Genomic DNA, 23839 nt, shown 5'->3' with positions numbered 1-23839 from the left:
GCCGACATTACTAGTAAAAAAAAAAAAAATATCAATAAAAATGCCATAAAACTAATACGTATCGGCCTAAACTGAGGAAAAAAAAATTGTTATATATTTTTTGGGGATATTTTTATAGCAAAAAGTAAAAAATATTGAATTTTTTTCAAAATTGTCGCTCTATTTTTCTTTATAGGGCAAAAAATTAAAACCGCAGAGGTGATCAAACACCACCAAAAGAAAACTCTATTTGTGGGAAAAAAAGGACGCCAATTTTGTTTGGGCACATCGCACGACCGCGCAATTGTCAGTTAAAGCGACGCAGTGCCGAATCGCAAAAACTGGCCAGGTCCTTTACCTGCATAATGGTCCGGGTCTTAAGTGGTTAAAGCTTATATGAGATTTTGGTGTTTGGGTTTACACCTACCTTAAATACCTCCCTTCAGTCCATATACCAAATATTAACCACTTCCTGTCCAGCACATGCCTGTATGTCACTGGACTTTTGGTGGTTATCCCAGGATGATGCCTGCAGCCTCTCTTGTAATAGCAATCGGAGCGGCTCACTAGCTCACAACTTACTGACAGGTTCTCTTTTACAGAGACAGTATAAAAAACAACGAACAGGCTGGCAAATTTTTAGAAGGCGGTCAGCAATGACAGCCTCTTTTTATTTCTCTCAGTATTTGTCTCCTTTAAAGCTCAAATCCAGCCATTGAAAAATCAGATAAAATGTGGCTCGGTAAGATTTTTTTCACTGTCTATGTTTCCATGGGTGGGAGGTTTGCCTCACTTCCTGTCCTTGTGACACCCTGTGTGTTAGTGTGTGAAAGAGTTTCATTGGGACAGGAAGTGAAGCTTTATTGATTATGTCTGCATTTTCTTATAGAGAGAAACACAAGCTGGAGACACAAGGATCTTGTGAATATGTGGACCATACAGAGGATCCTCTTAAACATGAAGGTGACTAGTACATACATAATAAACCTGTACCCAGAATGTGAACATATCACAGCACATGAAAGGTTTGGACTTCATGTACGTAACATATCACTATGTTTAAAGTCTTAAAGGAGTTGTAAAGGAAAATGTTTTTTCACCTTAATGCAATCTATGCATTAAGGTGAAAAAACATCTGATGTTGCCGCCCCCCTTGCCCCGTTATACTTACCTGACCCCTCGAAAGTCCCACGCGCGGTCCCGATATTCTCTTTGCCGCTCAGCCTGGCCGCTGATTGGCTAGCGCGGATGGATTGAGAGCAGCGCAGCCATTGGCTGGCGCTGCTGTCAATCACATCCAGTGACGCGGCGTGCCGAGGGGTGGGGCCAAGTGATACAGCAATTAGTGATCACCATGCGAGTTCTCGCATGACTGTGGTGACTAATTGCGGGGAGGACTGAGACAGCCGCCGAGGGACCCCAGAAGACGTGGATCGGGGCCACTCTGTGCAAAACGAACTGCACAGTGGAGGTAAGTATGACATGTTTGTTATTTAAAAAAAAAAACTCCTTTACAAACCCTTTAAGCTGGATATATACTCTGGGGTAGATTCAGGTAGCTGTGCTTTATGTTACGGCGGCGCAGCGTATTGTATTTACGCTACGCCGACGCAACTTACAGGAGTAGGTGCAGTATTCACAAAGCACTTGCTCCGTAAGTTGCGGCGGCGTAGCGTAAATGGGGCCGGCGTAAGCCCGCGTAATTCAAATGTGGAAGGGGGGGCGTGTTTTATGCTAATATGTGATGACCTGACATGATTGACGTGATTTACGAACGGCGCATGCGCCGTCCGTGTACATATCCCAGTGTGCATTGCTTCAAATGACGTCGCAAGGATGTCATTGGTTTCGACGTGAACGTAAATTACGTTCAGCCCTATTCGCGAACGACTTACGCAAACGACGCAAAAAATTCAAATTTCGAAGCGGGAACGACGTCCATACTTAACATTGGCTGCACCACCTAATAGCAGGAGCAACGTTACGCCGAAAAAGCCTTACGCAAACGACGTAAAAAAACTACCGCCAGGTGCACGTACGTTTGTGAATCGGCGGAACTAGGTAATTTGCATACTCTACGCCGAAAATGACGGGAGCGCCACCTAGCGGCCAGCGTGAGAATGCACCCTAAGATACGACGGCGTAAGAGACTTATGCCAGTCGTATCTCAGGCCTTGTACACACGAGAGGATTGTCCGCTGGAAACGGTCCTCCGGACCGTTCCCGCGGATAAATCCTCTGGCGGATTTTGATCTGATGGTTGTACTATCCATCAGATCGAAATCCACGCGGAATTCATCCGCGGTGACGTGTCGCACCGTCGCCGCGATGATGACGCGGCGACGTGCGCGACGCTGGAAGGTAAAGACTTCCCACGCATGCGTCGAATCATTACGACGCATGCAAGGGAGGGGATCGGACGGATTGATCCGGTGAGTCTGTACAGACCACCGGATCAATCCGCTGGACAGGATTCCAGCGGATAGATTTCTTAGCATGCTAAGAAATTTTTATCCGCTGGAAATCCATCGGCCCGAAAAATATCCGCGGATAAATATCCGCTGGGCCGTACACACCACAGGATCTATCCGCTGGAACTGATCCGCGGATAAATACCAGCGGATAGATCCTCTCGTGTGTACGGGGCCTTAGGCTAATGTCGGCGTATCTTGCTTTTTGAATACAGAAAGAAAATACGCCAGCGCAGATTTGAATTTACGTGGCGTATCTATGGATACGCCGGCGTAAATTCTCTCTGAATCCGGGCCTTTGATTTTTTTTTTTCATTCAATCAGAGGGTGAACAAAAAAGAAAAGCTCATATATTTCTACATCCCCCACAATCAATGTGGATGAAAGGATCTCTCCCCCTATGCTATTGAATTTTGACGGCAGAAACCCCCCTCCCCCATCAGAATACATTGATTAGCCATTGTCTGCAGCAGCTGATCCAATGCTGGTTTTCTAGCAGGACCATTCAACAGAAGTCAGTCTAATCGGCTTCCATTGAACAGAGAGGGGTACCCATAGACGGACATTTGACCGATTTCTGCTAAACCGGCGGAATTTTGATGTGTATACCCAGCTTTACTCTGTTTTACTCTCTGAGCACTTTCAGTGTCACTTACAGCTCCATCTTCTCCGCTCCTCTTTCTCTTTCTGTTGGGGTACTCCAAGGCTCCGTCCTTGGGTCCCTTCTATTCTCACTCTATACCTCTTCCCTAGGCCAGTTTATAACCTACCACGGCTTCCAATACCACCTCTATGCTGACGACACCCAGGTCTATCCCTCCACTCCTCAACTCACCCCCTGGATCTCCTCGCGGAAGTTAAACTTACTGAATGACATATCGGTATGAATGTCACACCACTTCCTCAAACGCTATCTTTCTAAAACTGAGCTTGTTATATTTCCTCCTTCACGGCCCCTCCCATGACTTCACCATTAATATCAACACAACCATTGGTCCCTCCACACATGCCAAGGTGCTGGGTGTAATCCTTGACTCTGACCTCTCCTTCAGCCCCCACATCCAATCACTGGCTAAATCCTGCCGCCTTAACATAACCTCCGCAACATCTCCAGAATTCGACCCTTCCTGACTAATGACAACAGAAATCAACTTATTCACTCCTTGATTATTTCCCGCCTTGACTACCGCAACTCTCTCCTTAATGGCCTACCCTTACGCAGGCCACCCCCTTTCAGTCTATTATGAATTCTGCTGCTAGACTAAGGCCTCATACAGACGAGGGGTTATCCGCTGGAAACGGTCTGCCGGACCGTTTCCAGCGGACATTCCTCCTCCGGATTTTGATCCGATGGCTTGTACACACCATCAGATCAAGATCCGCGCGGAAAACATCCGCGGTCACGTGTTGCACCGTCGCCGCGATGATGACGCGGCGACATGCGCGACGCTGGAAGGTAAATACTTCCACGCATGCGTCGAATCATTACGACGCATGCGAGGGATGGGAGCAGACGGACTGATCCGGTGAGTCTGTACAGACGACCAGATCAGTCCGCTGGACTGGATTCCAGCGGATAGATTTTGTAGCATGCTACAAAATTTTTATCCGCTGGGAATCCGTCGGATGGATTTTTATCCGCCGAAAATTGTCCGCTCGGGCCTACACGACCGGATCTATCCGCTGGAACTGATCCGCGGATAAATCCCAGCGGATAGATCCGGTCGTGTGTACGGGGCCTAATACACCTCACTTACCGATCTGTGACTGCTGCTCCTCTCTGCCAATCCCTTCACTGGCCTCCCCTACCCTACTGTGTAAAATTCAAAATGCTATTCACAACATACAAGGCCATTCACAACATCGCTCCCATCTACATCACCAACCTCATCTGCAGATAATGCCCAAATTGTCCCCTCCGCTCCTCCCAGGACCTCCTGCTCTCTAGCTTCCTTGTTACCTTCTCCCATGCTCGCATTCAGGACTTCTCCAGAGCCTCTCCCATCCTCTGGAACTACCCATGCCCCGGTATGTCCGATCAGCCCCCTACCCTGTCCACCTTCAGGAGATCCCTGAAAACGAATTTATTCAGGGAAGCCTATCCTACACCCACCTAATAACTGTCCCCGAACCACCCCCATCAAATCATTCTCTGCAGCTATTAAAGCGGGAGTTCACCCGAATTTTTTTTTTTAACATTAGATTGATGCTCATTTTGTCAAGGGGAATCGGGTAGTTTTTTTAAAATCAAAGCAGTACTTACCGTTTTAGAGATCGATTTTCTCCACCGCCTCCGGGTATGGTCTTCGGGACTGGGCGTTCCTATTTGATTGACAGGCTTCCGACGGTCGCATACATCGCGTCACGAGTAGCCGAAAGAAGCCGAACGTCGGTGCGGCTCTATACGGCGCCTGCGCACCGACTTTCGGCTACTTTCGGAAAATCGTGACGCGATGTATGCGACCGTCGGAAGGCTGTCAATCAAGTAGGAACGCCCAGTCCCGCAGCCCATACCCGGAAGCGGCGGAGAAGATGCATCTCTAAAACGGTAAGTATTGCTTCGATTGTAAAAAAAACACCCGATTCCCCTTGATAAAACGAGCCTCAATCTAATGTTAAAAAAAAAGGTTTTTGGGTGAACCTCCACTTTAACTTTTGTACCACCACCCACTCCCTTTAGAATGTAAGCTCTACGAGCAAGGCCCTCCTGTACCTTCTGTATTGTACTGTAATTGTCCTGTTCCCCCTATACATTGTAAAGCGCTGCGTAAACTGTTGGCGCTATATAAATCATAAATAATAATAAGTTAGGGTTGTAAATCTGATGGCTAAAAGAGGAATAACCTAATCCATCTGTCTAATCTGACTTTTTGAAAATAATGTTTCTAAAAGGACTTTACCACGGCAGTCACTCCACAAGAGACCTGATGTAAGCAGTGCTTAGAAGGAGCTATGCAAATATCGAAATGCCACCATGGGAGGAGTGAGGGCATATAGGCAGGCTGTATTTGTATGCGGACTGCACTAAATGACACCCACATGTGCTCCTGAATACGTGGTGAACCAGCCAAATTCCGATCCATGTATGGGCAGGCTGGTTGTAAGCAAGTCAATCAATCGGCTTGTGTACAACAAACCTGTTGAGTTTTTCCTGAACAATCAGTGCCACCAGCTATAGCCAGTTCAATAATAAAAAAAAAATGTATTCACATTCCTGTCCAAAGACTGTTATCGTGAAATGTTGGAACGACTCTTGTAGCTTGGCAACTGCTAGATAATTCTTAGAAATGATTATTTATTATTTTCTTGCTAGTCCTTGAAAACAGTCATCCTTTCAGGAATGGAATGTATTACAGTTTCTTCATAATGGTTGTATAGAAAGAGAAAGAATGTCTTAGAATATGTCTACAATAAAGAACTTTTTATCAGTCAGATATGACTGAAAAAAAAAAAACTATATACACCATGAATGGGATCTTCCATCCCAAAGTCATATTTAAGTCATTGGAGAAGCCTAGTGGACAGTCACCATTTAAAGCAGAACTTCGCCTAAAACGGGTTTTCCTCCTCCTTCCCTCCCCTGCCTGTATTGGAAGCTTTGTTTTTTTCAGAGAGCGGGTACCTGGTTTGACAGGTTCACCCTCCCACTTCCACTTGGATGACCTAAATCTGCAGCCCGCGGACTGAATGAGGGCCTTTGCTTGCCTTTATTTGGCCCTTGGTGGACATGCATTAAGGTGACAAAAGTCCTGTGATTTAGCAGCCACCCAGACCTGAACCCGGTCTTTCCAGCAACGGGGATGAGCAGACCTGCTCTAGGCAGTGTCTTGGGTCCTAATTGGATAGATTAATAGCAGCGCAGCCATTGGCTCCCGCTGCTGTCAATCAAATCCAATGACACAGAGATGGGGTCCTGCTGTCTGTGTCAATGCACATAGAAGGACACGGGAGCTCGCCCGCACAGGTGCCCCGAGAGAGAGCGGCTCTCCAACGGGGCACTCGAGAAAAGGAAAAGTCAGGAGCACCGCTGAGGGACCCCAGAAGAGGAGGATCGGGGCCACTCTGTACAAAACCAACTGCACAGAGGAGGTAAGTATGACATGTTTTTCTTTTTTTTTAAACAAACCTTTACATATCCTTTAAAGTTTCATGACATAAGGACAGGAAAGGTGACTATAAAAATCTTTATGCAGCTAAAAGTCAACATGTTGGCAGCACTAGGAATGAGATCAAAGTCTTCTTCTTGTTTTGGTTATGTATACCAAATATGGATGCCAGCTTAAAGGGTTAGTCCATCCACAAGTAATATTTTAGTCAAAGGTGAAGCCTAGTGGGAATAGATCAGTCCTTGGCTTCTTATGTGTTTTGGACACTCCCAACAGTGAGATCTTTCTGCCGTAATTCTCAGATATATTTCTGTATTCCTATGAGTTTTATGCATTCCTGCTCACCTTTGTGTGCCCCAGCTCCTTTTGTTACATTCTCTATAATATAATAGGAAATATTGAATCTAATGGAGATGGGCATGGTGGAATACTTCATAATGGACAAAGCAGGTATGCAGACTTGGGAACTCAGCACAGCAATGGTGAGAACCCCTCATAATGGAAACAGCAGGTGTACAGACCTGAGAACATAGATCAGGGATGGTGGGAACCCCTCATAATGGAAACAACAGGTGTACAGACCTGAGAACATAGATCAGGGATGGTGGGAGCCCCTCATAATGGGCCCAGCAGATGTTCACACCCAGGAACATCGATCAGGGATGGTGGGAGCCCCTCATAATGGAAACAGCAGGTGTACAGACCTGAGAACATAGATCAGGGATGGTGGGAACCCCTCATAATGGGAACAGCAGGTGTACAGACCTGAGAACATAGATCAGGGATGGTGGGAGCCCCTCATAATAGGCCCAGAAGATGTTCACACCCAGGAAAATAGATCAGGGATGGTGGGAGCACCTCATAATAGGCCCAGCAGATGTTCACACCCAGGAACATAGATCAGGGATGGTGGGAGCACCTCATAATAGGCCCAGAAGATGTTCACACCCAGGAACATAGATCAGGGATGGTGGGAACCTCTCATAATAGGCCCAGCAGATGTTCACACCCAGGAACATAGATCAGGGATGGTGGGAGCCTCTCATAATAGGCCCAGAAGATGTTCACACCCAGGAAAATAGATCAGGGATGGTGGGAGCACCTCATAATAGGCCCAGCAGATGTTCACACCCAGGAAAATAGATCAGGGATGGTGGGAGCACCTCATAATAGGCCCAGCAGATGTTCACACCCAGGAACATAGATCAGGGATGGTGGGAGCCCCTCATAATAGGCCCAGCAGATGTTCACACCCAGGAACATAGATCAGGGATAATGGGAACCCCTCATAATAGGCACAGCAGATGTTCACACCCAGGAACATAGATCAGGGATGGTGGGAGCCTCTCATAATAGGCCCAGAAGATGTTCACACCCAGGAACATAGATCAGGGATGGTGGGAACCCCTCATAATAGGCCCAGAAGATGTTCACACCCAGGAACATAGATCAGGGATGGTGGGAGCCCCTCATAAAAGGCCCAGAAGATGTTCACACCCAGGAACATAGATCAGGGATGGTGGGAGACTCTCATAATAGGCCCAGCAGATGTTCACACCCAGGAACAACATAGATCAGGGATGGTGGGAGCCTCTCATAATAGGCCCAGAAGATGTTCACACCCAGGAAAATAGATCAGGGATGGTGGCCCTCATAATAGGCCCAGAAGATGTTCACACCCAGGAACATAGATCAGGGATGGTGGGAGCCTCTCATAATAGGCCCAGAAGATGTTCACACCCAGGAACATAGATCAGGGATGGTGGGAGCACCTCATAATAAGCTCAAATATGTGCACTAGCCAAGGTTCAGTCATGGACTTTCCCCCTTCATTGTATGTTTTGATGAGGGCAGAATGGAATCCTATGCTTACAATGTTTTGTCTTCTTGTCTGCACAGTTGAAGAAATCCCAAGGACCATGGAGCGGGAGTGCAAGAATCCGGTTTCATTGTATGTCCTAAAAGACAAGGTCAGATGATTTATGGGAATTTATAATATGTGGTATCCACAAGGACAAACGAATTGGATGACATTTTGTTTACTCTGTTTCCTCATCTGTAGCATCTTAGTGCTACTGATCTCCTCCAGCCTCCTTGCAGCCTCTTCCTATCTACATGCACTCCAGTAGTGGCTGCTTGGCATTTCTCAGGGCTAGTATCCAGATGGTGTTAACAGTGGAATATGCTTATATAATGTGTGTCAACATGGCTAATGGCTGTGTGACAAAGCACAGTTAAAATACATGGACAGAGCATTGTCACCATATAACAGGAAGAACCTGAACAAGAACTTTCATGGCAGCATTGTCGGGGATTATTTTAATGAAAGCTGCTGATTTACACTTATTAAAAGTTACTTTTGAAATTGCGTTCATATGTTAGTGTCTATAACATTTTTGTGGTTGGGTTTACAAATTTAACATATACAGAATACTTATTCATTCTTCAGACAAATTTAGATTTGCTTGTTCTTTCAATTGCAGACATTTTCTGCTTCTAGGTAACCCTTGGGAATACATTTTACAGATTTAAAGAATAAGTTCACCTTAAAACTTGACTAACACTAATGCATTTTTTGATGCTTTTTGCAGAAATGCAGGGATTTTTTTTTACATTCACTGTCTATAGCTGGTCGCTGAATGGGAGCAGGTCAGAAAGCCGACCGCTGTGTCCTTGGCAATGGATGAGTCATCAGCTGTCTGCGAGCTTCCCCTCTGACAGCTGAATGTCTGTCCTTCGGTCTGGTATGGATTTGGAGGGGACACCCCCATGTCAAAAAAAAAAAATGAGAGGTTAGGAAAGGGAGGGGACGAGCAAGCGCCCCCCCCCCAATTCTGAACCATACCAGACCACATACCCTCAACATGGGGGTTTGGTGCTTTAGAGCACCCCCACCCCAAAGCACCTTGCCCCCATGTTGATGGGGATAAAGGCCCCTTCCCGACAACCCTGTCTGATGGTTGTTGGGGTCAACGGGAGCTTATCAGGATCTTGAAGCGAAGCTCCCTTTAACAAGGGAGCCTCCAGATGCAAAGATGCGGCGGTCTATTTGAATCCACCTAAGTGACAGCGTCTAAAAAAAAAATCACTCTATGAGGGTTGCAATGGCAACATTTTATCACTAGAGGGCGCCCCTGTTCTGATGTTGAAGATATCAAATGGGCCTGATTTTCATTAACACAGTACAGTATATCCTTAGAGCAGAGGAATTCCTTCATTCCATCCTATATGCAAAAATGAAGATTATTCCAAAATGAAGATTGTTGCTTATTTCCAGTATATATACTGTGTATAAAACTGTAACTGGCATGGTATGCTGATTTTGATTGTAAGGCATTTTTACCAATTTACAAACATAATGCAGTAACAGGTTCACTTTAAACCTACCAACATGAGTATATAAGCTTATAAGCACCCATATGACAGCATGCAATGCAACAATATGATCCTGGCCTAACAAGCCACCCTTGATCTCCAGTCAGTGACAACCTAGGCTAAGAGAATGGCATCAATCTGCTGCAGGCAAGAGGAAGCATTTCCTCAGTCTCCTCTCCTTCAGTGATCAGACTGCAAAATTGTAACTCGTAGCAGGTCACAAGGTGACAGTGGCTTTGCTAGAGGGGTGCGGTCTGCCGGCCTCTATGATGAGGGGGTGTCCGCTGCCGGCCTGAGCCCGAAGTGAGAGGTGATAGCCTTAGTTGAGGGGGGAGAGGGGTTGCCATGGTGTCGCCACGCCATCCACTTGCACCCCTGTGAGTGAGAGGAGTGTACATTCCTGGTGCCCCTAGCTGTGATTAGGGGGGAAGAGAGTGGTGCTGGACACAGCTAAATGTATATTATAATATTATATATAGGCATAGTAGCTGACTGAGCTTCCCACCCTGAGCTGGTCTGATGGAAAGGGGGGGGGGGGGTTGTGCTGTGTCAACCACCCACGTATAGTAGCTGAGCTGAGCCACCCTAAGCTGGTTTGATAAGGGGGAATGTCCGCAGCCCAGGTGAGAACAGACAGTGACCCACATCAAATCCGGTCCAGCAAGCAACACACTGGGCCAGATTCATCAAGAGATACGACGGCGGATCTCCTGATCCGCCGTCGTATCTCTGAGATCCGACGGTCGGATCTATGCGACTGATTCATAAGAATCAGTTCCGCATAGATCTCCCTAAGATCCGACTGGTGTAAGTGACTTACACCGTCGGATCTTAGGCTGCAATCTCCCGCCGGCCGCTAGGTGTCGCCTCGGTTTTTTACGCGTCGGATATGCAAATGAGGAGAACCGCCGATTCAGTAACCAACGCCCGCCCGTCGCTTTTTTTTCATGTCATTTGCGTTCGGCTTTTTCCGGCGGATAGTTACCCCTGCGGCATTTCCTATGTAGTATGGCCGTCGTTCCCGCGCCGAGTTTTAAATTTGAACGTCGTTTGCGTACGCCGATTCAGAATTCTTCCAGACGCAAGTTACGCTCACGCCGAAACCACTGACGTCCTAGCGACGTCAGTGTGAGCAATGCACGCCGGCGGCGCAATCATTTAAATCGGCGTGGGGAAGCGCCTGATTTAAATACTACACTCCCCCTTGCCCGCGGAATTTGAATTCCGCCGGGGGAGTTACGATCCGCCGGTGCAAGTTTCGAGGTAAGTGCTTTGTGAATACAGCACTAGCCTCGCAAAAGTGCACCGGCGGATCGTAAATCACATAGATTACGCGGATCTAAAGATCCGCTAATCTATGTGAATCTGGCCCACTGTGTCAGCAGGTCAGTTCCAAAATCCGAATCAAATCATCAATGCCAATGATGCCATTATCTGCTGTCCCCAGGGACAGATCTGATCTAGAGATCGCCATACAGTGGGATCTCTGGATCGGATCTGTCCCTGAGGACAGCATATAATTAGAAGTATTGGGCAGAGATGCCATAACGTCACTCCTGTGTGTGCGGGAGCCCTCAGTTACAGCACAGTGCTCTGAAGGTGCGGCACAGTATGCCAGACCTTCAGAGTGCATGCGCCAGTGACAGCGCCGGATGGAGGGGGGGGGATGGATTCTTGACACCATTTATTACTGCACCAGGTGACACCAACCCTAGTGACGCCACTGCAAGGTGAGAGAATGCAGCAGAGTTTGATCTGTGTCAGACATTTGTCAACACAGCCAGTTTATATGATTGTGCGATCTCCAAGTTGGCGTCTCAGTTTGGAATGTAGATGGAAACCCTGGATAATGCCTGGATATAGGTGACACCATCCTACTGGAGAGAAAAGCAACCATTGTCGGGGAAGTACTGTGATCTCTGTGAGAGAAAATAAATACCTGGAAGTGTTACGTTGACACATCACTGAGCATGTTGCATTTAACGTGAAATAAATATATCTGATGCAGTGATGCTGGTTCCACTTTAAGAAAAGGTTGCAGTTGCCTAAAAAAAAAGACTTCTTCAGATTATTTGAATATTGTCGCTGACTATATAATTCTTTGTATTTTATTAGGAATCCACTGAAGCGGAAGAAGATTCCCCCACAGAATCGAGGACGGCTTCTGACGCGTCCGGGTCCCCCAGTTACGCCAGCACAGTGCCGTCCAGCAAATCCTCAGCGCCTCCTGTCCACTGCTCACACCGCTGCCACCGCTCTAGATCCAGGTCACCTGCAGACAGCCAAAAACACGCATCTTCCCCCCGAAACACGGCATGCTCGCTGAGAGCGGCGGACGTACACATGATACGGGAGCTGGAGGAAAATACCGCCTTACAGAGCAACATCTAAATCCTGGAGCGGCACATATGGCGGGAACTGTCACCAGATGATTTCCGTGATTTGGAAATCCTCATAATGAAGTTTAGGATTATTGTCTATCACACTCGTATATAATGTACCTTATGATTACAACTTCCTCACTGTAGTGCTACAAAATAAAGTCACTTCTGACAGTGAAATATTTACTGCAAAAAGTACAAACAAGTCAAAGTTTCCAGAACCATCTTTTAATATCAGTTTGTCTAGAAAGAAGCAGAGGAAATCGAATGCAGAGGTAATGTCAGTATGCCTACATCTTCTTGAGCCAACGATTTCTGATCCATTTGGGTGGCCGGACTCTACAGTCATTTTGTGCACATCTGTAGAAACATAGAAGACCAAGTGGTCCATCAAGTCTGACCCTTTTTATGTTGTTTTTATTTTTTTAACCTTCTTGTCTATGTTGTCCCGAGCAATGCATGTTTAGATTTACTTAGAGCTGGTTCACACAGGGGCGACTTGGGATCCGACTTGAAGTCGCCCCAAGTTGTGCTGTTGAGAAAATCAATGGAAGTGAATGGAGCCGTCTTCATGTACACTACAGAAGTCGCTCCTTCTTCAGAAAAGGTTCCTGTACTACTTCAATCCGACTTCTAGTAAGTCGCCCCAAGTCGTGCTGTGGTGCGCGCTCAGGTCGTGTCCAGGTTGCCTCGCAAAGTCACGGCCAGAGTCGTGTTACCCCTGTGTGAACCGGCTCTCACTGTTGACGGACTCTTACTGGTTTGAGGTCATCCCCCACGTTCTTGATTTTAACTTCATATGCAAAATACATATTCAAATACATATTCATTTCCCAATATGTTTTGTCCCTCATACCTTTCAAAATGTTTGTTGCCTGTCTCTGGACTTGTTACATCTTATCAATATATTTTTGTAAGGTCTCCAGAACTGGACAATTAATTTTAAATAAGGTCTAATTAAAGATCTGTATAAGGATAAGAGGACCCCTCTTTCTCCTGCTGGTGACCCCTCTAGTGATAACTAAAGATCTATATAGAGGAATCGGGACCTCCGTCCCGCTTGCTGGGGATCCCTCTAATAATAACTAAAGATCTATATAGACTCGGAATCGGGACCTCCTTCCCCCTTGCTGGGGATCCCTCTAATGATAACTAAAGATCTATATAGAGGAATTGGGACCTCCTTCCTCCTGCTGGTGACCCCTCTAGTGATAAATAAAGATCTATATAAAGGAATCGGTTCCTCCTTCCCCCTTGCTGGGGATAATAACTAAAGATCTATATAGAGGAATCGGGACCTCCTTCCCCCTTGCTGGGGATCCCTCTAATGATAACTAAAGATCTATATAGAGGAATCGGGACCTCCTTCCCCCTTGCTGGGGATCCCTCTAATGATAACTAAAGATCTATATAGAGGAATCGGGACCTCCTTCCCTCTTGCAATGTTCAATGTTCGTTCAATTACGTCAAAGGACGCACCAGACTTGGTTTAGTGGCTCACCACCAACACCACCACCACCATATACCCTCCGCTTGATTCACAGGAATTATTTTCCGACCCATCAGAAGACATTTCCGATGCGCAGCCATTCTTGACATTTGGTCAGGAAGAGGATGTAGCAACAGCCACTACTCAGCAGTCTGACGACAGTACCCAGATCAGCCCAAGGAGGTTGGTCCCCGCTGTTGCTGCCTACTCCGAGATCTCTATTGTCAGTGATGGGGAAGGTGACGTCGATGATGTCCGTGATGTGGCCATCCTAAAGGTGGGTGCCACACTGGACGAAGAACAACCCAGAACCAATAGCGTCTATCCCATAAATACCCTTCCCCAGCATTCACAGCGAGGACAAACCACTGTGATTGGCCGCGGGGAAGAGCACCCAAACCTTGACTCCACTGCTGCCACCTGCAGTACCGGGGCTGGAAGAACACCCCGATACTGCAGAATGACCCACAGCACAGCCAAGCTGAGACAGAGGCCCTATTCTCACTCATCAGGATCAGAGTCTAACTATACTCTGATCTATACTTAAATTTGACTAGCACCAATACTATAAAGTAAATAGGTGCTACACCTGTAATGGCCGACACTTACTTCTGTATCCGGTGAATGCCTAATGTACCACCAGCCACAGAATACAAAGATGTTTGCTGTCAGGTGAACGCCTGTGGCCGTGGGCTAATTTTTGGGGCCTGTAATGGGCGGCACTTACTTCTGTATCCGGTGAATGCCTAATGTACCACCAGCCACAGAATACAAAGTTGTTTGCTGTCAGGTGAACGCCTGTGGACTAATTTTTGGGGCCTGTAATGGGCAGCACTTACTTCTGTATCCGGTGAATTCCTAATGTACCACCAGCCACAGAATACAAAGTTGTTTGCTGTCAGGTGAACGCCTGTGGCCGTGGGCTAATTTTTGGGGCCTGTAATGGCTGACACTTACTTCTGTATCCAGTGAATGCCTAATGTACCACCAGCCATGGAATACAAAGTTGTTTGCTGTCAGGTGAACGCCTGTGGCCGTGGGCTAATTTTTGGGGCCTGTGTAGCATTACCCCCATTGGAGCTGCTGGATTTTTGAGCGGCGTGTTACCTTGTGGCTCCTCCGAATTCTCTAGGGGTGAATGATGTGTATGTGCTTAAACAGAAGTAAAGGAATGTCCACGACAGGTGCTCTTTTGCTGTGCTCTTTATTACTCAGCCGGGTAAAAACAATAAAACTTGTGGTGAGGAAAGTAAAGTTGAAAGGAGGAAGGATAGCAGATTCAGGCGTAATGATAGGAAACAGTCCTGCTCCTAAGCGTAACACTTCTCTGCGCCACTCCTGCCGGAGTGGGTTCCGTGTACCCGGACAGGCCTCTCTCACTGACCTGGCAGCCGGAGTATCACTCGGACAATTACAGGAATAAGTCTCTGCCACAGACCCTCCTTGGTGAACTTGAAATTGGGAGAAAGTGTCTGCCACAGACCCCTCTCAAAGAGCCTCAGAAGATACCTCTGACCCCATCAGATGTTCGTCCATCACTAACTGCAAATCTATACAGAAGAATCAGGACCTCCTTTCACCAGCTGGTGAGTGGTGACCCCTCTAGTGATAACTAAAGATTTATATAGGGGAATCAGGACCTCCTTCCTCCTGCTGCCAATACCGCTAGTGATAAATATAGAGATTATATTAAGGAACCAGGACTTTCTTCTTCCTGCTGAAGATTCTTTTAGTGATAAATAAAGATCTATATCGAATCAGGGTCTCCTTCTTCCTGCTGATAATCACTCTAGTAAAACCTAAAAAACTATATAGAGTCAGGACCTTCTTCTGCCTACTGGTGATCCTTCTAATGTTAATAAAGTGGAACGTTACCTATAACTTGATAAAAATAATGTTCCTTAGAAAGGAACTTAGGGCCAAATCCACAAAAGAGATACGCAGGCGGAACTGCTGTTCCGCCTGCGTATCTCTGTGCCTAACTTTGGGAGCGATCCTCAAAAGGATTTTTCCCAAGTTAGGCAGAAGATCAGACATCCGTAATTTAGTTACGCTGTTGAATCTTAGGATGCAGTACCGCATCCGCCGCTGGGGGCATTTCGAGTCGAAATCCCTCCTTGCGTATGCAAATTAGTAATTACGGAGATCCACAAAGCTTTAGGCATTGTGTGATTTGCGTAAGTTACGAATTTGCTTGCGCAAAACTAAGGTTGGTTTTATATGGACTAACTTTAGTAGACCATGCAAAACCATACCTTTTTTTCGATCGCCGTGTTTTTTTTTTTAAATTTGATTTTTTTTTCCCGTCGCGTAACTTTTTTTTTTCCCGTCGCAACTTTACGAACCCGTCGCTATCCACAAAGCCCGACGTTAACTACGTATGCGCGATGCACGTCGGGAAAAATGACGTCACACGCATGCGCAGTCCGTCCGGCGCGGGAGCGCGCCCTAATTTAAATGGGAATCGCCCATTTTAATTAGGGATCGCTTAAGATGCAAGGAGATCAGCTACACTGGCGCAATTTTAGAGGTAAGTGCTCTGTGGATCGCTACCTAAAATACTAAAATTGCGCCAGTGTAACTTTTCTGCCTAAAACTAAGATCCGCAATTTCTTTGTGGATTTGGCCCTTACATTCCACATCAATATTTATGCTACAAAAATTAGTCTGCTGTAAATTTCCTCCAGCATTGTTACTGTTTCTTCTTGCTGGAGGCTGCCATTTTGCTGAAGTCCAGAGCTCAGGGGGAGCAGCAGTAAATCTTTAGACTGTCAGCAGCTCAGCCCCTAAATTTTTAGCACAGTGCCTAAAAATAGAGAGCAACTGAGCGTGTGCAGAGCAGGGTGAGGCAGTGTATTACTGGATTTTTAACAGTATGGGCACTTATTTTTTTTATAATTCCTTTATTTAAATATATACTTTTTGACAATTCCATCCTATTATTACAATCCGTACCATCCCAGGGGCTTTCTTCTCCTACAAATTTCCAGACAGTGGGTAGTATGTACAGGAGAGGAGTGTGAAGAGTATGACAGTGGGCAGTATGTACAGGAGAAGAGTGTGGGGGTATGACAGTGGGCACTATGTATAGGAGAAAAGTGTATGACAGTGGGCACTATGTACAGGAGAGAAGTGTGGAGAGTATGACAGTGGGCACTATGTACAGGTGAGGAGGATGAAGGAATCTGGGAAGGAAAAATGTAAAGGTTTGTGGAAGGATGTTTATGAAATGCGTAGTGGTTAAGCGGGCCATATATGGATTGAAATTACGCCAATTAAGCAGAGACCAGCCATAGTCGATCTATGTATGGGCTAGCTGGTTTTACACAAGTCAATCTATTATCTGACTTGAGTACAACCAGCTTGTCAGGTTTTTCCCAAAACAATCAGTGCGTGGTGGGGTAGGTCTTCGGCTACACACCCCTGGTAGCCGAGCTACAATCCTCAAAGTCAATCTTTTTTTTTTGGGCAAATGGGCCTATCTTGAGGAAGGGGCCTGGAGCTGGAGCTCCAAGAGCCCCTATGTTAATCCGGCCCTGGATGCCATTAAAGTTCATGTGCATGTAAAGGCAGGTGTCCCAATACTTTTGACAATGTAGTGTATCTCACTGTAGGCCAAGGAGACTATCTGTCTTTATGTTCCACAACAAGATATTCCATGGAACAATAGTTTGTTCTAATAACATCTTTCTACAAAGTCGTTCTAGCACGTAAACCTGTTATTATACAGGAAAATAAAATAACATATAAGCACCAAGATTTATAATTTAAACATTAGTAAAACATATACTAATTATTTTTCTTAATTAACATAAAAAGGTACGGAATTTTCTCCACAGTGCCACACATTACAGTGTAAAACTTGGGGCTTCCAAAACCTTTTAATCTCCTTCACGGTGTTCTCCTGGAGCCCTCCACGGCCAGTGAGATGTATGGCAATGGCTGTTAGCTGACTGCATTCCTCAGGCGATGATAGATGTTGGGTAAGACGCTTGTACGTGGGTTGGAAACCAATCTGGCCTAGATAAAGGGGATTTAATGAAACAGAGTCAATCCTATTAGTTATGGGTTGTGTGTCTTGGAAGACAGGACACGACTAGTGTGAGGCTCCCGCAGACACTCGAAGCTGTGTGTGTGCGTTGTTGCCATTAGGACGCTACTCAATATAATGAAGTCACTCGAGTATCTTCTTGTTGCAGATGTGTTGCTGTTTGCTGCATGCTGTTCTGCTGCATTGATATGTCTGGAGAATTGTCAAAGTGTTTGTGAGCGGAAAACACTTATGTCTGTGTTTAAAGTGTACCTGTGAGGGCGGAGGAATGGGGGGCCAAATCCTCAGCCAGGCGGCGTAACTTAACTTTTTCCATTTAAGTTACACCGCCGCAAATTTCCCAAGTTAGTGCCCGATCCACAAAGCACTTACCTGGGAATTTGCAGCGGTGTAACTTAAATTCCGCCGGTGCAAGGTGTTCCTCTTCTCCAGGGGGTGATTACCATTTAAATGAGGCGCGCTCCCGCGCCGGCCGTACTGCGCATGCTTGTGACGTCATTTTCCCCGACGTGCATAGCGCGAAATTACGTTACGTCGGGCTTTGTGGATTGCGACGGGACAATAAAGTTGCGTCGGGTAAAAAAAAAGATACGTCCAAAAAAAAAAATTTGAAATTTAAAAAAAATCGCATTGCGAGCAAGAAAGGTCTGTTTTTACAAGGTGTAAACAGTTTACACCACCTTGTAAAAGCAGCCCTAATTTTGCGTTTGCAAAATATAACTTACGGAGAGCTGAAAAGCTTCGTGGATCTCCGTAAGTCCTAATTTGCATACCCGAGGCGGCATTTCGACGCAAAATGCCCCCAGCGGCGGATGCGGTACTGCATCCTAAGATCCGACAGTGTAATTCAATTACACATGTCGGATCTTCGTCCTAACTATGGGAAACTGATTCTGTGGATCAGTTCCATAGTTAGGACCAGGGATACGACGGAGTAACAGCAATTACTCCGTCGTATCTCTTTTGAGGATTTGGCCCGGGAATTCTATTTGTGGTTTGTTTTTATCTTTTACTTATCCTTTACTGCTCCTCCTCCTGTTTTCTATTAACTTGATCATTATTAGGGATGAGCCGAACACCCCCCTGTTCGGTTTGCACCAGAACCTTTGAACGGACCGAACGTTTGCGCGAACATTTAGAACCCCATTGAAGTCTATGGGACGCGAACTTTCGAATTCAAAAGTACTAATTTTAAAGCCTAATATGCAAGTTATTGTTGTGAAACGGGTTTGAGAACCCGGGTCTTGCCCCAGGGAACATGTATCAATTTTTCTGGAGCAGTGATTTTAATAATGCTTAAAGTGAATTTTTTTGGGGGGAAAAATTCCTTTAAATATCGTACCTGCTGGGTGTCTATAGTATGCCTGTGAAGTGGCACGTGTTTAGAACTGTCCCTGCACAAAATTAGATTACTATAAAAAAAGGTAATTTAAAACTGCTTGCGGCTTTAATGTAATGTCTGGTCCCTGCAATATGGATGAAAATCATTGAGAAAAATAGCACAGACACGGGCAGTACACACACTATGTAGCTTTAGGTGCACACTGCAGAGGACACAGACAGTACACCACGTGAAAGTACTTGCAGCAATATCCTCTGCCTGTAGTATTGATAAGAGCAGATCCCTGACTCTAGGAGTAAATATGAGAAACACCCGCTTTACGTTAGGTGCACAATGTGCAGAGGACACAGACAGTACACACACCACGTAGCTTTAGGTGCACACTGCAGAGGACACAGACAGTACACCACATGAGAATACAGCAGCTAGCACAATCACCTGCCTGCCTGGCAGTAAATTAGGAAGAGTGGATCTATCTAAACTCAATACAGTGTATAAATATATGTACAACACCTGGGATGCATATATATCCTCTACACACTGTAACTCTGACTAGCCTGCCTGCTCTATCTACCTGCAATAAATGACACTCTCTCTCTGTCTCTCTCTGTCTTAACCACCGCAACACACTACACAAGGCCGACTTGCAGGCGGCCTTTTATAGTGTGGGGTGTGTACTAAACCCCCTGAGCCATAATTGGCCAAAGCCACCCTGGCTTTGGCCAATTATGGCTCTCTGTTTTTTGCAAGCTGCGATTGGTCAAGCATGCTTGGCCAATCATCAGCCAGCAATGCACTGCGATGCCGCAGTGAATTATGGGCCGTAACACGCCACTCAAATTTTGCGCGAACGGCCCATAACGTTCGTAATTCGACAAACATGAGTTCAACTCAAACACAAAGTTCATCCCTAGTCATAATTTATATTTACCTGTATAAAGAGACGTTCACCAATTTTATATATGAAAATATTTAGGCAAAATGTTGCTACTTTCGCTAAATGTATTGAAGTCAATAGAGAAGGTAAAGTTAAAGAATTGATCTCAAACTCTGCAACGTGAGTTAAAATTGCAACTTTAATGGAGCAACTGGGCGGAAAGGAAATAATAAAAATTACACCTTTGTAAAAACAAAACAAAAAAAAAACAATTCTGGGCCATATTCTCTCTAAATATCCGCCTGCTGCGCTTAGGGCACTTACACTCCGCTGTCCCAACTTACTGGAGCAGGTGTTGTATTCCCCAAACACTTGCTCCATAAGTTGGGACAGCGGAGTGTAAGTGTCCCGGCGTAGCCTGGCGGATCTCCAAGGGGGCGTCTTCTATTCAAATGAAGCGCGCCCCCGATGCGAAAGAACTGGGCATGCGCCGGGCTGCAAAAAGCCCAGTGCGCATGCTCCAGTTCTCGGCGGAAAACGTCAATGACGCCGACGTGTGCGTCATTGACGTAAAGTCGTATTCAAGAACGACTTACGTAAACGACGTACCCGACGAAAAAACACGACGGGGACCCGACGCCATCCGTAACATGGCCTACGCGAGACTTGCGGAAACTTACCCCTCATATAGCAGGAGTAAGTTTCCGCTTACGCAAACGACGTTAGCGACGGTTACGCGACGCAAACTAGTTCGGGAATCGGCGTAGAAGGATCATTTGCATACGCAAATGACTCCTTCACGTAAATGCCATCTAGCGGCGGCCGGCGTCATTGCATTTAAGATCCGCCAGTGTAAGTGACTTACAGATGGCGGATCTTAAGTGTATCCATGCAAAAATGATTCTGAGAATCAGGAGCATAGATACACGCGCCAAAAAAAGGAGTTACGATGGAGTATCTGACTTACTCCATCGTAACTTCACTGAGAATATGGCCCTCTGTACTTTCTTAATTTTCCCCAAAAAATTGCAAAAAACAACTTCCCAAACCTATTATGCCTCTTACCAAATACCTTTGAGTGTCCATGTTCTGAAAATGGGTATTTAGGGGGTCTTTGTATTGTCCTGGGATTTTAGGGCCTCAGTCAATTAGATAGGCAGTCAGTACATGACAGTGTTAATAAATTTCAAACACATACTGTATACAGTGTATGAGTATAAATATATATGTATACCATAGTTTGTAGACAATGAGGCCCCAATCACCTATCACTTAGCGGGGACTAGTGCTCCCGCTCACAATTTTTGAGTGCGCAATTTTAACGCAATCGCTGGTGTTGTGCATAGGGCAGCCTACGCACTTCAATGGGCCGCCCTATGCGTGTATGTTGCCAAAAAGAAGCCCCTGCTCCTTTTTGGGTGACAAGCTTAGCACAATATTTAAATGCGCTTTTTGCATTGTGATGATACTCACTACCCAGGAGATTGCTAATCACTAGATTGAGACTATTCATCTCGAAATCACCACTCTACAGATATCGCCCTCACTTTACATTCCTTTTCCTCCTGCGCAATCAATACTTCCCTTGTTTATCCCCAGCTACTATAGAGGAAGTCACTAAACTTTTTTCGCACACCTAACCTCCTGCCCCCTGGACCCTGTTCCTTCTCAAATACTATGGTCACCCTCTGGCTCTATCCAACACTCTTTAAGTTATATCTTCAACCTTTCCCTCTCTACTGGCATCTTCCTCAACCCTCTAAAATATGTGCTTGTCATTCCCATACCAGAAAAAGGCCTCACTGGACCCCAACAATCTTAAAGTATTTGTATGCCCGCAAAATAAAAAAACAAAATAAAACTGTAAGGCAAAGGCATAATGAGCTAGTATGCACTGAATACTAGCTCATAATTAAATACTTACCTTAGAACGAAGTGCCGGCATCTCCTCCCAGTCCCCACTGAGGTAGCTGACAAGTTTCCTCTGCGTTTCTTCCAGGTTCGTGACTCCGGCGCTGTGAGTGGCCAGAGCCACGATGACGTCTCTCTCATGCATCCTCTTTCCGCCAAGGAGCTCTGATTTTCTGGCAGTATCCACCGGACCTTTAGAGCACATGCGCCGCTGACATCAGCAGCTGCATGCAAGGTGAATATCTCCTAAACCATACAGGTTTTGGAGATATTCATTTTTATCTACAGGTAAGCCTTATTATAGGCTTAGCTGTAAGTCAAAATTTGAAAGCGGGGTATACAACCGCTTTAACAACCTAAGACCCATCTCATTACTCCCTTTTGCCTCCAAACTCCTTGAACGTTTATTCTACAACCGACTGAGCGACCACCTCATTGAAAATAACCTTCTTGATCCCCTTTAGTCTGGATTTTGTTCTCAGGACTCTACAGAAACTGCCCTCCTAAAACGTACAAACGACTTACTAACTCTTATGCCACATGCACACCATCACTTTATTTGATGAAAAAAAAACGAAATTTTCTGTGAAGTAAAAAACAACGTTTTTAAAAATTCAATTTTCAAAGACGAGGTTGCCTACACACCATTGTTTTTTCACAATGCTCTAGCAAAGCGAGGTTACGTTCACCACGTTTTTCCATTGAAGCTCGCTTCATAACTAGCTTCTGGGCATGCGCGGGTGTAAAAACGTCGTTTTAAACGTCCTTTTTTGCTACACACGGTCAATTTCTGTGAAGTAAAAAACTACGTTTTGAAAAACGACACATAAAATTGAAGCATGCTTCAATTTTTTTTGTCGTTTTTCACAAGACATAAAACGACGTTTTCCCACACACACGGTCATTTAAAGTGACGTTTTTAAAAACGACGTTTTTTATCATCACATAAAGTGATGGTGTGTACGCGGCATTACTCTTGGAATACAGCGGTGCCTTTGATAAAGTTGACCAACCCCTCCTCCTCAAAAAATGGACTATCCCCCCTTTAGTCTATAATGAATTCCGCTGCAAGACTCCTTACCTTACCAACCATTCAGTGTCCTCCACCCCTCTCTGCCAATCCCCCCACTGGCTCCCACTCACCCAACAAATAAAATTAAAATTACTAACAATAATTTACAAATCCGTCGACAACTCTTCCCCCAGCTACATCACTAACCTAGTCTCAAAATACCAACCAAGCCACTCTCTTCGGTCCTCCCAAGACCTCCTGCTCTCTAGCTCCCTTGTCACCTCCTCCCATGTTTGCCTCCAGGATTTTTCCAGAGCTTCTCCCATCCTTTGAAACTCCCTACCTCAATCTGTCCGACTGTTCCCTAATCTATCCATCTTTAGACAATCCCTGAAAACCCTTCTCTTTAAAGAAGCCTATACTGCTTCTAACTAATACACTGTTTTACTTTCTCCATCAGTTCATCCCCACAGCTATTACCTTTTGTATCAATTGACCCTCCCTTCTAATCGAGATTGTACGCTCTACTGAGCAGAGCCCTCTGATTCCTCTTGTACCAAATTGTAAAGTAACTGTAATGTCTGCCATCATTTTGTTAAGCACTGCTCAAACTGTATCCTGTATATTTTTTATTATTATTATTATACAGGATTTTTTTTATAGTGCCAACAGTTTGCGCAGCACTTTACAACATCGGGGAAGAATAATAATACCAATAATAAAAAAAGTGCTGAAAACTGAAAAAGGCCTGAACTGAAAGGAGGTTTAACATGCCAGGCTTCAAGTGGTTAATGCAATGCATGTTAAACTGAAAAACAAAACAAAATAACGGAAAAGCATTTTAT

General features: G+C 45.5%; 1 protein-coding gene across 1 annotated transcript in view; it reads left to right on the top strand.

The window, feature by feature from the left end:
* Positions 1–12517, top strand: part of HEPACAM (hepatic and glial cell adhesion molecule) — a 33891-nt gene extending 21374 nt beyond the window's left edge. Inside the window, exons 5-7 of the mRNA XM_040326167.1 lie at positions 869–942; positions 8456–8526; positions 12047–12517. Coding sequence (XP_040182101.1) covers positions 869–942; positions 8456–8526; positions 12047–12322 — 421 coding nt within the window. The 3' untranslated portion in view covers positions 12323–12517. The remainder of the gene's footprint in view (positions 1–868; positions 943–8455; positions 8527–12046) is intronic.
* The last annotated feature ends 11322 nt before the right edge of the window (positions 12518–23839 follow it).

Source organism: Rana temporaria, chromosome 10 (genome assembly GCF_905171775.1).
Source record: "Rana temporaria chromosome 10, aRanTem1.1, whole genome shotgun sequence".
NCBI lineage: Eukaryota > Metazoa > Chordata > Amphibia > Anura > Ranidae > Rana > Rana temporaria.
Note: the sequence above shows the minus strand (reverse complement) of the source record. Positions and strands in the feature narration are given on the sequence as shown.